The following is a 12,995-nucleotide window of genomic DNA, read 5'->3' as shown; positions in this document are numbered from 1 at the left end:
TTTGTATTTAAATGAATAGGTTAATGACTTACAATTTTATCATTTTTATACAAAATGACCATAAGTTTTTAATAGGATTTTAATTTTAAATTAACCTACCATTTATTACTTAATTGTAAAGTGTATACCATCATTAAATATGTCTAATGGGTTTGGCGTAATTAGAGTTAGAAATGAATCAACTCTGAACAGAGTCTAACTTGTTTTAAATTGGGCTTGGCTCAGGTTTGGTTTGAGCTCACCGAGTTTGTTTAATCACGTATTCATAATTAGATTCATATTCAAGCTAATCTGAACTAATTTTATTTCAAATCTAAACAAGCTTGCTTTAAATCAAACCCCATCTTTAAATAGAGCTGGAAAAAACGTCACCTGCTAACGGTTCAAGTGAGCAGTGTTTGGTTTGTAAGCAGAGCATGAATCTAGTTTAGGTTTAGATTTGGATTTGTTTCTAGTTTTACTTCTCAACTTGTGTTCAAGTTTCATATTCATTATCTCAAGTTTATGTTTATTATCTCAAATTTGTGTTTACGTTCATTTGAATTAAACTTATTTTAAATTTGAATAATTTATTTCGAATTTAACCCTAAACATACTCTATCTGACCTCTTTAAAAAGCCACAACCCCTTAGAATTCAATTTATAAAAAATAAAATATTTTTAAAAATTAAAAAATTAATATATAATTTGGTGAATCAACCAACTAAAACACATGGGTTGATATACTCAAATGCGCGAAGTTACGATGCAGAAAGTTTTGGGTGATGTCTTGATTCTTACCACACCGCACGCTGACACGGCTTACCCCTCGGGATGCCACCGACACGATAGATCACATGGATTTCAGCCCAACATTATTTTTGACCTTTCCGAACCATCCCAGTTTGGTTTGGTTGTAATTAAATAAAGGCTGATTTAGATGGACTGTTGTTAGTGTTGGTGTCTAAACCCATTGGGTTAGGCAGTGCGCGGGGCCCTGTTTCACTGAGATGGACTGGTCCTCGATCCACGATGTATAAAATGGCTATACGTTGAAATTGAGAATCGTGCTATCTTACTACAGAACCAGAGGACCGGCAGCGTGAAATGCGTTCCCTCATGTTGTATTCGGTGTGGCAGGCACAGAATACAGAGTACAGATCGACTAAATCTAATTGCTAATTTGTGGACCTTGATTGAATGAAAACTATGGATGTGTACTCTATCTGATTTGATTAAATTTGAAAGATTTTCTAAATCACACTAAAAAACCGTTTAAAACTTTTTAAAATTAAATTAAATTATTTTAAATTTTAAATCAAATTAAAAAAAATAAAATTTAATTCAATTTAAATTATAATTTAAACTATAATTATTAATATTTTATAATACATTATATATTATATTTTATTATAAGATATGATATAAATGAAAAGTGATATAATCATAAGATTATCGAATTTATATGATATAATAAATATATCATATGAAATAATATGTATTTTATGATACAATATATATTACCTATATGAAATGATACATTTTTTTAGAGAAAATGATAATGCATTAAAGGTGTATATGAAAATTTTTAAAATATTAAGAGTGTTTGTGATATTTTTCAAAATGATGTCTCAATTATAATATTTTATTAACAATTTATTATTTTAATTTTTAAAAACTATATTATACAATATGATGCACGATATACTAAATTGGATTTTCAATATATGATATAATATACGATTCGATTACTATAGTTTAAGTATTTTAAAATCATTTTTAGATATATCATTTAATAAAATTAATTGAATTAAAGTTTTCTAAAACATAATATACACATGTAAAATAAATATAAAGTATATATACAATATACATATATAAAAAAATGGCCAACTAAATATGAAAAAACAAATTGTATACCAAATTGCTTATTTGAATATTTTTTCAAATATATATATATATATTATAAAAATACAGTTTATGATTTGATTCAGTTTAAAAATTATTCAAATTACAACCTAAATTGAAAAACTGTTTGAAAATTTTTAACAAAAACTGAATTATTTTATAAATCAAATTAAATTAAATTATAATTTTTAAACAGTTTGATTCAATTTTATAATTTAAATAAAATCACAAATTTCTTTCTTATATGGAACTATAAATATCAAATTAGAAGCTACCAAAATCCCTAAAGATTCCAAAAATAACATGAATCTTCTTTTCACAATTTATAATATGATCGGCTTAGCTTAATAATAAATTTATGTATATTTATTTTAGATACTTATCACATAATTAAATGATTTTAAATTTAAAATAAAATAATTATCAATTATATGATAATATATATAAATATTTATTTAATTGTCACTCAATTTATTTTAACACAAAACTTGAGTCAAATTCATATCTTCAAGCTTAACATCTTTTTTCTTTATCACTCAAACATGGGTTCTTATTATCTCAAAATAAATCTAATGAATAGGAATATACAAGTTTGATAATTACTGCACTGAATAAAAAAATAATTATTATTAGTTTGGGTGGCCAAATTTCAACCTACTCCTAAAATATTCTCTAGAAAGTTTGGTAAAGTGATAATTATTATTGCACTGGATAAAAAAATAATTATGATGAGTCTGGGTGACCAAACTTCAGGTACACCCAAAATATTCTCTAGAAAGTTTGGTAAAGTGAGTGAGTAGACAAAGGTGTCCTCAAAAATCCCACCATCACCCAGACCTTCCACAAGTAATTAATGGTTAAAAAAGTAATATTATATAGACGAATTCTGAATATAATATATATATATATATATATATATATATATGTTATTAAATATTATTTTATTTATAATTTAAAATTATTAAATTATATAAATATAAATATATATAATTTTATTTTTGTCAGAAACAATATCATTTTTTAATTATAAAAACATGCTTTCCTGAAATAAAATCAAACCATTAACCAATTCTTAAATTAAATCAATTTAGCTCATCTAACAAAAAAAAATTCCATTTTTAATTCCACATTGAATTGGGACCGTTCGATACAAGAAATCTCGACGGTATATCGTTCATTCATAAGAAAATACAATTATTTTCAGAAGAACAGATGGACAAAAGCGCCCGGGGGCGTGGGCGGAAATTACATATCACTTCATTTTTTGGGTGTAAATCACCTACGGTGAACCTCAAGAATTAGTATAAGCAATCACTTAATCCTACGGCAGAGAGTGATTCCATCACCAACAGGAAGCATACAGATTTCAATCCTAGGGTCAGCAGCGAGGGCCTTATTGAGCTCCAAAACAAAGTCCCTGTAATACCTGACATACTTTCTAAGCGGAGCATCGGGTGGCGCCACCACTGATCCGTTCCATAGGGTATTGTCGTAGCCAATTACTCCGCCGACCTTCACCAGCTCAATTAGCCTCTTGTGGTAGTTCATGTAGTTGTCCTTATCAGCGTCCACGAATATGAAATCAAACGTCCCATGGTACTTCCCCTGAGGTTAACCACACCCAATAACTCAGTGAATGAAAACAGAAATTAAAAACATGAAAAGCGGTTAGTGAACTTTACATCTTCCATCATTTGGTCAAGAACAGGCATCGCAGGGCCTTCTCGAAAATCAATCTTGTGTGCAACTCCAGCTTTTTCAATTACAGGCAGACCCAACTCGTAGTTTTCCCTGTTGATGTCCATGGCCAAAATCTGCAACAATAAAAAAAAAAAGACAATTTTTAATTTAATTTAATATAACATCCCTTGTTGGGGATGCTTTCTTTATGGTGAAACAAGAAAAAAGATATAAAATAAGACCTTTCCGTCGTCAGGAAGAGCAAGAGCGGTGGCCAAGAGAGAGTAGCCGGTGTAGACGCCTATCTCCATTGTGTTCTTGGCATTGATGAGCTTCAGAAGCATGTTGAGGAACTGTCCTTCATCGGCTGATGTTGTCATGATGTTCCTGTTTCACCATTCCAGGATGAGTAAAACCAAAAAAGAAAAATAAATAAATAAAGGGAACAAGGAAAAAAAAAAAACCAGGAACGATCCTGGGAAGAAGTTCCACCATGGATGTTTTGCAGTTATCTCCCTGAGCTCCTTCATGGGCTCAGGCTCTCTGGGATACACGCTAGTCTCGAGAATGTACTGATAAAGAGCATCGCTTTGCAGAAGGCTTTTATGGCCGACCTCCTGGTGCCGGCTCTGTTGCTCATTTGCGTTGGCTGCCATAGATAGAAATTAAAGTTTTTCTTTTGGAAGTTGAGAGTTGAGAGTTGAGCTGAGATAGACTAGGAAAGTGCAGGGGTATAAATGGGAAGTGAGAGTGGGATAGAACCGGTTGGGGTTGGTTGAACCGGGTGAGCAACCGGGTGGGGGTTGGTGAAGTCCCGAGATAGCATGACTCATGAGTTTGAGTCAATTAGGCTTCTCATGTGAGACCCACTCGTGGCCCAGTTAATAATTGACAATTTCCTTTTTTTTTTTCTCTATATTTATTGCTTCATATGTAGCATATTTGACGCCAATATCTCTTTTTTTAGTTTTTAAATATCTCTTCCAAGGAGAAAATATAATATTTAATTCATAAAAATAAATAGAATTAGTAGGACAGTTTGAGTGAAAGTCGTGGGGGATGGGGCCTATTAGTTTGGAGTTGTTTGGCGGCCAAACGACTATTTCCCACCCAAGGTTTAGCGTTTTCTCAAATGTACCCCCTTTAACTATGGAAACACCAAACACCCACCCATGGCCAGTTAGATTTAACCAAACCCTAACGCCTAGAAATTTTGTCTCCTTTTGCCCCCCTAAACTTTAAAAGCTAAAATTTTCCCCCAGCCTAAGTTTTAAAAAATCGCAATTTCACCCTAGGGTTTGGTTTTGAAATCTCCGGCGACCGTTCCGGCTCCGTTGCCGACGGTCTCTCCCTCCCGAAGCAGCCTCTCCTTCCGGCGAATGCTTTCCTCCCATTTGGAGGCTCGATCGGCGTCGGAAACGGGAAGAGGGACGAAGAACTTCGTCGGAAGGAGAGGCTGCTTCGGGAGGGAGAGACCGTCGGCAACGGAGCCGGAACGGTCGCCGGAGATTTCAAAACCAAACCTTAGGGTGAAACTGTGATTTTTTAAAACTTAGGCTGGAGAAAAATTTTAGTTTTTAAAGTTTAGGGGGGCAAAATTAGATTCTATTTTAGTTTATTTTTAATATTATAGCAAAAATGACGATTTTACCCCTATCACCGTTAGGATTTAGTTAAATCTAACCGGTCATGGGTGGGTGTTTGGTGTTTCCATAGTTAAAGGGGGTACATTTGAGAAAACGCTAAACCTTGGGTGGGAAATAGTCGTTTGGCCTTGTTTGGCTTTTAGCAAAGTAAGGTTGGTGGAGAGTTGGTGGGTGTTTTAGGTGGCCCGCTTTCTCTTTCTGTCTTTCTTTCTATGTTGACAATCTAATCAAAATTTCCTCTTTTGCTTGTAAATGCAAACTCAGGAACTCTAGTTCATTACATCTTATGATTAGTTAATGTCCCAGCAATTACAAAGATAAATAGGACATACAAATGAATTTATGAATGAGTCATCAGGTAAAATCAAAAGGTTAAAGTCAAATAAACGTAAAACGATTTATTTTCAGTCTAAATTGTTTATTTATTAAGTTTTTGTCTTTTATTTTTGAAAAATCATTTTATCAGCTTATAAATAATTAAAGTTAATTAAATCTATTAATTTTAATATTTTATTTTATTTTTTTCTCTTAAATCCTAAAAATAATCATTTATCTTTAAATTAAGGTTTAAAAAACAATATTTCTCTTTATGATTTACTCTTGAATTTTAGAGCACTCATACAACAATTTTTCTCTTTGAATGTGTTATCTCTCTCTAGTAGTCTTTCTCTTCCTTCTTCAACTGATAGCTTAAATTAAAAAAATAAAGATAAAAAATCTCATTTTTATGTAAAAAAATTATCATCTACATATGAAAAGGCTATTAATTTTCCAAAAAATGAGAAGAGAGAACTTTATCTCTTTAATGTATGTTAAAATACAATTTCTTGATATAATTGGACCCCATTCAAGTCAAAACTAATGTTAATGGGTGGAAGTTAGGGTCACGGGTAATTTTTGTTAATTTTGTATATAGTGATTTTTTTTCTCACGATAATTGAAAATTTAGGCATAATTTTTTATGATTATCCATAGGCCAAAAGGCCTATTTCCACCCCCGTTTATTAAATTTTAAAATTTTTAATATTTTTTAATTATCTAATTTTTGTTAAAATTTTTTATTAAAAAAATTATTTAATTAATAATATTAATAATATAAAAATTTATATCATTTTTAATTTTTTTAGTTTGAGAAACTAAAAATATTAAGTTTTGAAAAGCTATATTTTCTCTATTAAAGTTTTAAATTTTTCAATAAACGTTAGTTGTTCTCTCTCATTCTTGGACACTTTCTCTCCCTTTGTCACTTTCTCTCCTTTTATCACCTTCTCTCAATAGATAAGTATTTAAAACTTAACAAATAAAAGTTTGAAAATGAAGTAAATCAGAAACAAATCTTTTGGTCTCATCCATTCGATTCTTACAATTCAAACAAACACTTTTTGTCAATAATATTTAGACTGACTATTTGTAAACGAGATTTATCATGATTTGTCATTTTATTCAATACAAAGAGAAAGTTGTGATTAATTTGTTGATTTAATGCAAAAAATATACATATTTATCCTTAAACTTTATTTCGAAAAACTATTAGCGGGTGTTTGATTTGGAAAATATTTTATTACTAAAATTAGAAGATTATCTTAAATATTATTGGATATAAATTATTACTATATTTGATAAAATTTGATAAATTAGATAGGTATAAATGATTATTGTGTTTGATTAAAGGTAATAGAAAAATACTACTATATTATCTTACTTAAATACCTTTAGATATAATTATTCTAAAATTTTTTTTATGTTATTTGTTATATTAATTGAAAATAAGATTATTTTTATCGTAAAAAATTTAATAAATAAATATATAGTTATAATAAAATAAAGATTATCTTGAGAATTTTTTAATATTTAAGGTAAATGTAGTAAATAGATTATCTGATAATAAAATATTATAGAAATTTTTTATTACTTATAAACTAAACAAAATAATATAAGTAATAAAAAATAGGTTATCAAAATAATCTTTAATGTTGTAATCAAACAAATCCTTAATTTGTCTTGTATTAGAAATCAACCCATTTTAAAGAGATTTCCAATTTTAACGTAAAAGTCCTACCAACTTCGATAAAAGTTGTTGAAGACCTTTTACTTTATTCACACGTTAAATAAGCGGGCAATGATTTTGATACAATGCCAAAAACTTCCCTTTCTTGGAGTCAAAAAAATCACACAACAGTGACAACACCAGTTTTTAGTGATACAATTTTTAAACTTTTAGGGTTTATTTGATAAAACAGTAAAATTTACCATCCAAAATTTCATTTGAAAATCTTAAAAGGGGGTCTATGACATTCTCCAAATTCTAGAGGGAAACTAACTTCCATGTGAGAGAGATCCCAATCGCTTGAAGTCTCTGAAGAAAAACAAAGCCTAAATTAATGAGGGAATCAGGGTTAGTCGCTGGAGTGCAGAGCGGCGGCGTTTAGCTAAGATTGTCATGTCTTACGGGGTGAAGTTGGTACAGAAAAGAGCAGCCCAACATTTCACCTACTCCATACTATTTATTTCAGTGGCACCAACAGTTACTTCTATTCTAAACCTTGGCAATTAAGGTTACTTGTTGCATTGGGTTTATGAGAATGGCATCTCCTAACCCTGGACCCGGATATGAAAAGATGCTTGAATAGATAATTACACTTTTGAAGGAAATTTATTAGCACTATAACTTCAGTTGGGGTTGTTCAACAAGATGATACTGCTACATGTGCTCTCATTTCTTCACCTTAATATTTTGAATGAAAAGAATTTCACTTCAGATTCTTACCAGAATAAAAACAAATTTGAGCCACAAGTGAAACTCAACACATTTTCAAGTAATCCTCCGAATTTTACTGAGTAATGGTACTGATGCTGAGGCTGCACAAAAAGCATTCTGAATTCTTAAAAATTAACATGATATTTGATGTATGAAAATCCGCTTACTGTGTTTTAGAATTTATCTTGCATATCGACATTAGGGAAGGCTGCAGCGCTCTTAACATTAAGTTCTCTAAGTTTTTGCAGCCCCTCTGATTAAAAAGCATCAGAAAAAGGACAACTATCTAATGTGTCCATATCATTCTGAGAACTGAATTTATAAGAATTGGAACATAAGTAATACTGATGAGGAACAACCAATCTTATGCTTTTAGTTCAAGGAAGAGGCATTGAATAGAAAGTACATGTTGTTCCTATAAAGAAATACCATAAAATGAGAAATACAGACATACAAACAACACACTCTACCTCAGTTTGAAATTGCTTATCCTAACCATTTGGGGACTGCTATACATTCTACTTGGTCAAAAATATGAAGATCCACATTTCAGTTAATGATAGACCAACAGGACTTTTTCACCTACGGCAATCCATGCCCGGTTTTCGCCAAGCTAGCAACAGTCAAATTTTCATCTCAATTTTTCAGCAATTATCCTCAAAGTTCATTTTTAGACCATAAAAGACATCTGTTGATTTGTGCAGTGGCACAATATCAGACTGTAATATTCAGATGTCCTTATTGATCAGCAGGTAAAACAAGAGAACTAACCCACAACAACTCTCTTTAGTTAATTTAGTTTCATCAACGAAGTCCGCAAATTCTTCCTCATTGTATCTGGATCAAGTGACACAAAAGGGCCCTGCACTCTGCTGCTGCATTCTACAGAAGAACTCTTTCAAAACATTTTAGAAAGGGCTCTCTGACATGGGGAAAATCATTCACAGAATTTCCAACTTACGATTTTGTTTACATTTGACACTACCATCGTATATCAAGAACACATTTGAGACTGAAGGGCATAATATCAGAGATCAGTTATACTTTGACTACAACAGTACAGAACAATCCAATAAGTATGATATTAATCAATAATTATTATAATACAAAACCCAGTCAAAATGAGTTGAAGCTACTGTATAAGTTATAATCATCCAAAATGAAAGATCTTCCAAGGTGGACAATGAATATCAGCACCCAATGGCTATAGATTTTCTATGAATGTTACATTAATGAACAAATTATCTTGATGGTTTTTGTTTTTCAGGGGGAGACTTAATGAATAAGAGATCACGGTATAATACATACACTTCCGATTTTTTATTTTCAACTTCACGTTAATGATTCATTAGTTTAAGCAGATCATGACATACTGATAAGTACAAGATAATTTAATTCTTCAACAGGAGTCATATCTACTGAGGATTTTAATAAGTAAACAAGAATCATACAGCTAGTTTGATGAATTTCCTACCACGAAATTTGAAATAAATAAGTATGCATATAGGATAGATAAAAGAGAGTGCATTGTTCTAATTTCGCAGTTGCAAAGTATAGAATTTGAAAGTTGCACCACTGATTACAACTGAAAGATGTTCAAGTATATATTTTAGGCAGGATCCCTTTATCAAGGAACAAAAATAACATGCCACTCCTATAGCTATATACTTTCAAGAGTTAACCACAAAACAACACTACTTGAAAATCCTCAGAATTTAAATCTAATCATAAACTTCCCACTCTACTTTCTGCTCATAATCAAATTTTAAACAAAAATAAAAAGAGAAAAGAGAAAAAGAAATGAAAAGAAGAAAGAGAAATCGCATTTTATACCCAAGTAACCCAGCAAGCACCTTGTTGTCAAAGCTTCTAGGATTGCATAGCCATTCTAATGGATATCAGCCCTAAGATAAGCACCTTAATATTGAGTCCAAGCACATAAATCCATCATATGAAGATGTCCATAAGTTAGATGATTACCAATTCAAACTTATGTTCTTTATGAAATCTTGGAGAAAAGGAACATCACCAAATATCAATTTGCATACAGCTCTATGAATTGCAGATTGGATGATAGTCAAGGAGAGTTTGTCTGAGAGATTCTCACCTTAGGAATTCTCCAAAAGGCCCTTTACACATAGATTGATAACATCCCAAAAATTTGTTATAAGGAAAACTTCTTTGCAAGGTCTTTGCTAAAAAATTCCTCCAAAAGGCTCCTTATACGGATAGTTGGACACCATCTCATCCTCAAAGATCAGGTTTTCAATCTGATGTTAGACACAATATTTACATGCACATTCTCACACCACAAAGAGACAACTTTTCAGTACTTGCCAAACCAAATTAATTAGTCCATACAAGTTTCTAGGAAGATTAGTGCTCTCGGAGTTCTGTATAAACATTGTTGGAGAATATCTCAACCTAGAAGAATAAACTGATCTGTTGATGGAGGACCCAGCCAGTAGCCAGAGCATTGAGAGGAACCAAGGCAAGAAAACTGCACACGAAAGACCATTCAACCAACCTTGAGCACACACATGGATCAATTTAAAATCCAAGAACCCATCTGGATGTCCCAACCCAAGTCCAAACAGCCGATGAGCATATGGTTACATCTCTTTGAAGAGCTTGATACAAAGAATTGTTTTTGAATTGTTTACAATTGTTTACAATTGTTTCACTCTTGTTGAACAAGAACAACAACCTAACGTCTACATGAACGATATCACAACCTATTTGACATTTGTTCTGCACCATCTTTTATAGCCTGATTACTGTATATAAATTTCTTTTTTCACTTCACACTTGAAAGATTGCTACGATATTAAGGGCTTGTTGCATACTAATGGGAAAGACCATGTTTTTACTTCATTAAGAAGTAAATTAAAAATTAAAAAAAACCTTATTTTTGCAAATTGAGAAGTTTCATACATCTTCAAAAAATTAATTGGATTATAAACAATACAATGAACATCTTGTGCCATAAGTGTCACTTAAGAGCCTAAGAAAAAGATTAGTTCAAATTAATTTCACAATTATCTTCAAAGAATTCTTCAATTAGACATCTAAAAGATTGCAATTTCTATCTTACTTGGATTGCAATCATTGCACCGAACTGCAGGGATCTGTACCAAAACTTGAATCTGGACAACTTCTTGCTCTTGTAGCCAAGGCTGTTCGTATAACCGAAGCTCTTTGCTCAATCAAATTCTCCTCCAAACTATTATCACTGTAATACTGAGAGCTCTGATCATGCAATGAGTAATCTCTCCATTCTTCACACAATCCAGAATCATCATCTCTCATAATCAGAGCATTGTGAAGAATGGAACAAGCACCAATAAAAGCAACTGCAGTCTTAAACTCCTCTTGTATCGGCCTGCTCAAAACCCCCCAATTCTTTAAACTAGCAATAGTTTTCAACGCCGGAATACGCAACATGGCATGTGCTGCGTTAAAGTTTTCTTCAATCGATCCTGGTTTAGTATCCACAAATGGTACCATTAACCATGGAAGCAAAGGGTAGCCTCCGTCACCAATTAAGTACTGATCTACAGCAACTCCATTAACAAAGACTGGACCTGAATTCAATAACTTTTTTTCTTCAATATCTTTGTATAAAGTTGAAGACTTTAGCACTCTTGAATCACCTTTATCGCCACGAATACCAGCAACAATGCTCAAAATTCTTGAAGATGAATCAACAACAAGCTGTACTGCAACACTTTCTTCACTTAATTTATCATATTTACAAGGTTTTGATGTATCATTGTTAACAATTTTGAACCTTGTACAATCAATAACACCACAGCAATTAGGCAGCCCTGAGAGTTCTTCAAAAGATTCAGATATAGAATTAACCTCCTCTCCGCTAGGAAACGCAACCCAGAATCGAAAATTAGTGCAAAGAACACGACACAACTGTTTAACACAAAAGCGAGTCACCGACTCAGTGACCCCGAATCTATTAGCGAGTTCACCATAATCTGACCCAGTAACTAACCTAAACAGACCAATACCGAGCCGGACATCGGGGGATAGATTCAAAGGTGAACCCACCGGGTCACGGCAATCTAACAACGGCTCAAGCAATCCAGAGAGCCATCTGAAGGTAGAATATTTCATTTTGAACGAGTTTTTGAACGAATCAGGGGATTGAGTCAAACTGAGTTGAACGATTCCATCTTCGGGTTTGGAGGATCTACCTTCATGGGTAGTTTCAGAATCTTGATCTAAGAAATGGGTTCTCTTCCTTTTTCTGGAAACCGTAAGGAAAGAAACAGAAGCAGCAACCTGCTGGGCAGAAAGAAAGTGAGAAATCAGAGGGAAAAGGTTGTATTTTTCAGACGAATTTGAGTCGGGAAAAAGAAGGAGAATAAGAAGAAAGAGCTGAGAAGTTAAAGAAGAAAGTACAGCAGACAATTTCTGGGAATTCATGGGGAAATATGATTGGATGCAGGTGTTCTTGGGAATTGAGATGTGTCAGAGTCTTGGTGAATCTAGAAAGACAAAAGAGAGAGAGGCAACTGGCCTTGTGATTTTGTTGTACAAATTTATAGAAGTTTCTTTTGGAGCACGTGACTCAATTTCTTTTTACTGGGAGATTTGATTTGGTCTATATTCGGATACAGATTCTGCACAGCTTTTGGTCAATTTGAGTTGAAAGGTGAGCGTGGGCCGGGGAAATGAGTACCATTTTATCGATCGTGTTGGAATTTATATTTATCCTAAAGACTTGTTCACACAAATCCAACCAAGGTAACAGTAAAAAACTCAGACTCATATTTTTTTTAATTTAAACACTTATTTATAAATAAATATATAAAAATTTTTTATATATAATTAAAAATAAAATTATTATTTATTAAAAATTTTAAAAAATTAAAATTTTATACAATTTTTCTTTTTAGATTTAAAAATATAACAATTTTTATCCCAAATCTAAAGTTTAAAAAGTGATCAATACCCTCTAAGTTTTTTTCTCTTCTTTCCAGCATTGCTTCGTCATCCCTGATTGTCAA

General features: G+C 32.1%; 2 protein-coding genes across 2 annotated transcripts; both read right to left on the bottom strand.

Moving 5' to 3' along the window:
• Positions 1-3,035: 3,035 nt before the first annotated feature.
• Positions 3,036-4,287, bottom strand: LOC123212834 (caffeoyl-CoA O-methyltransferase). The gene is made up of 4 exons (XM_044632046.1): positions 4,060-4,287; positions 3,810-3,954; positions 3,570-3,701; positions 3,036-3,492 (listed from the first exon to the last, which is right to left on the bottom strand). The coding sequence occupies exons 1-4, from the start codon at positions 4,221-4,223 to the stop codon at positions 3,199-3,201; spliced, it is 735 nt and encodes a 244-aa protein (XP_044487981.1). The 5' UTR covers positions 4,224-4,287; the 3' UTR covers positions 3,036-3,198.
• Positions 4,288-8,341: 4,054 nt separating this feature from the next.
• Positions 8,342-12,521, bottom strand: LOC123212952 (protein ALP1-like). The gene is made up of 2 exons (XM_044632210.1): positions 11,066-12,521; positions 8,342-10,471 (listed from the first exon to the last, which is right to left on the bottom strand). The coding sequence occupies exon 1, from the start codon at positions 12,409-12,411 to the stop codon at positions 11,077-11,079; it is 1,335 nt and encodes a 444-aa protein (XP_044488145.1). The 5' UTR covers positions 12,412-12,521; the 3' UTR covers positions 8,342-10,471; positions 11,066-11,076.
• Between the last annotated feature and the right edge of the window lie 474 nt (positions 12,522-12,995).

The sequence above is a fragment of the Mangifera indica genome, chromosome 4 (assembly GCF_011075055.1).
Source record: "Mangifera indica cultivar Alphonso chromosome 4, CATAS_Mindica_2.1, whole genome shotgun sequence".
Classification (NCBI taxonomy): Eukaryota; Viridiplantae; Streptophyta; class Magnoliopsida; order Sapindales; family Anacardiaceae; genus Mangifera; species Mangifera indica.
Note: the sequence above shows the minus strand (reverse complement) of the source record. Positions and strands in the feature narration are given on the sequence as shown.

Coding starts and splice junctions, on each gene's coding strand:
- LOC123212952 (XM_044632210.1), bottom strand. CDS start 12,411: ATGAATTCCCAGAAATTGTCTGCTGTACTTTCTTCTTTAACTTCTCAG.
- LOC123212834 (XM_044632046.1), bottom strand. CDS start 4,223: ATGGCAGCCAACGCAAATGAGCAACAGAGCCGGCACCAGGAGGTCGGC. Junction 3,955..4,059: donor ATAACTGCAAAACATCCATG/GTGGAACTTCTT, acceptor ATGGTGAAACAG/GAACATCATGACAACATCAG. Junction 3,493..3,569: donor TTGACCAAATGATGGAAGAT/GTAAAGTTCACT, acceptor GGTTAACCTCAG/GGGAAGTACCATGGGACGTT.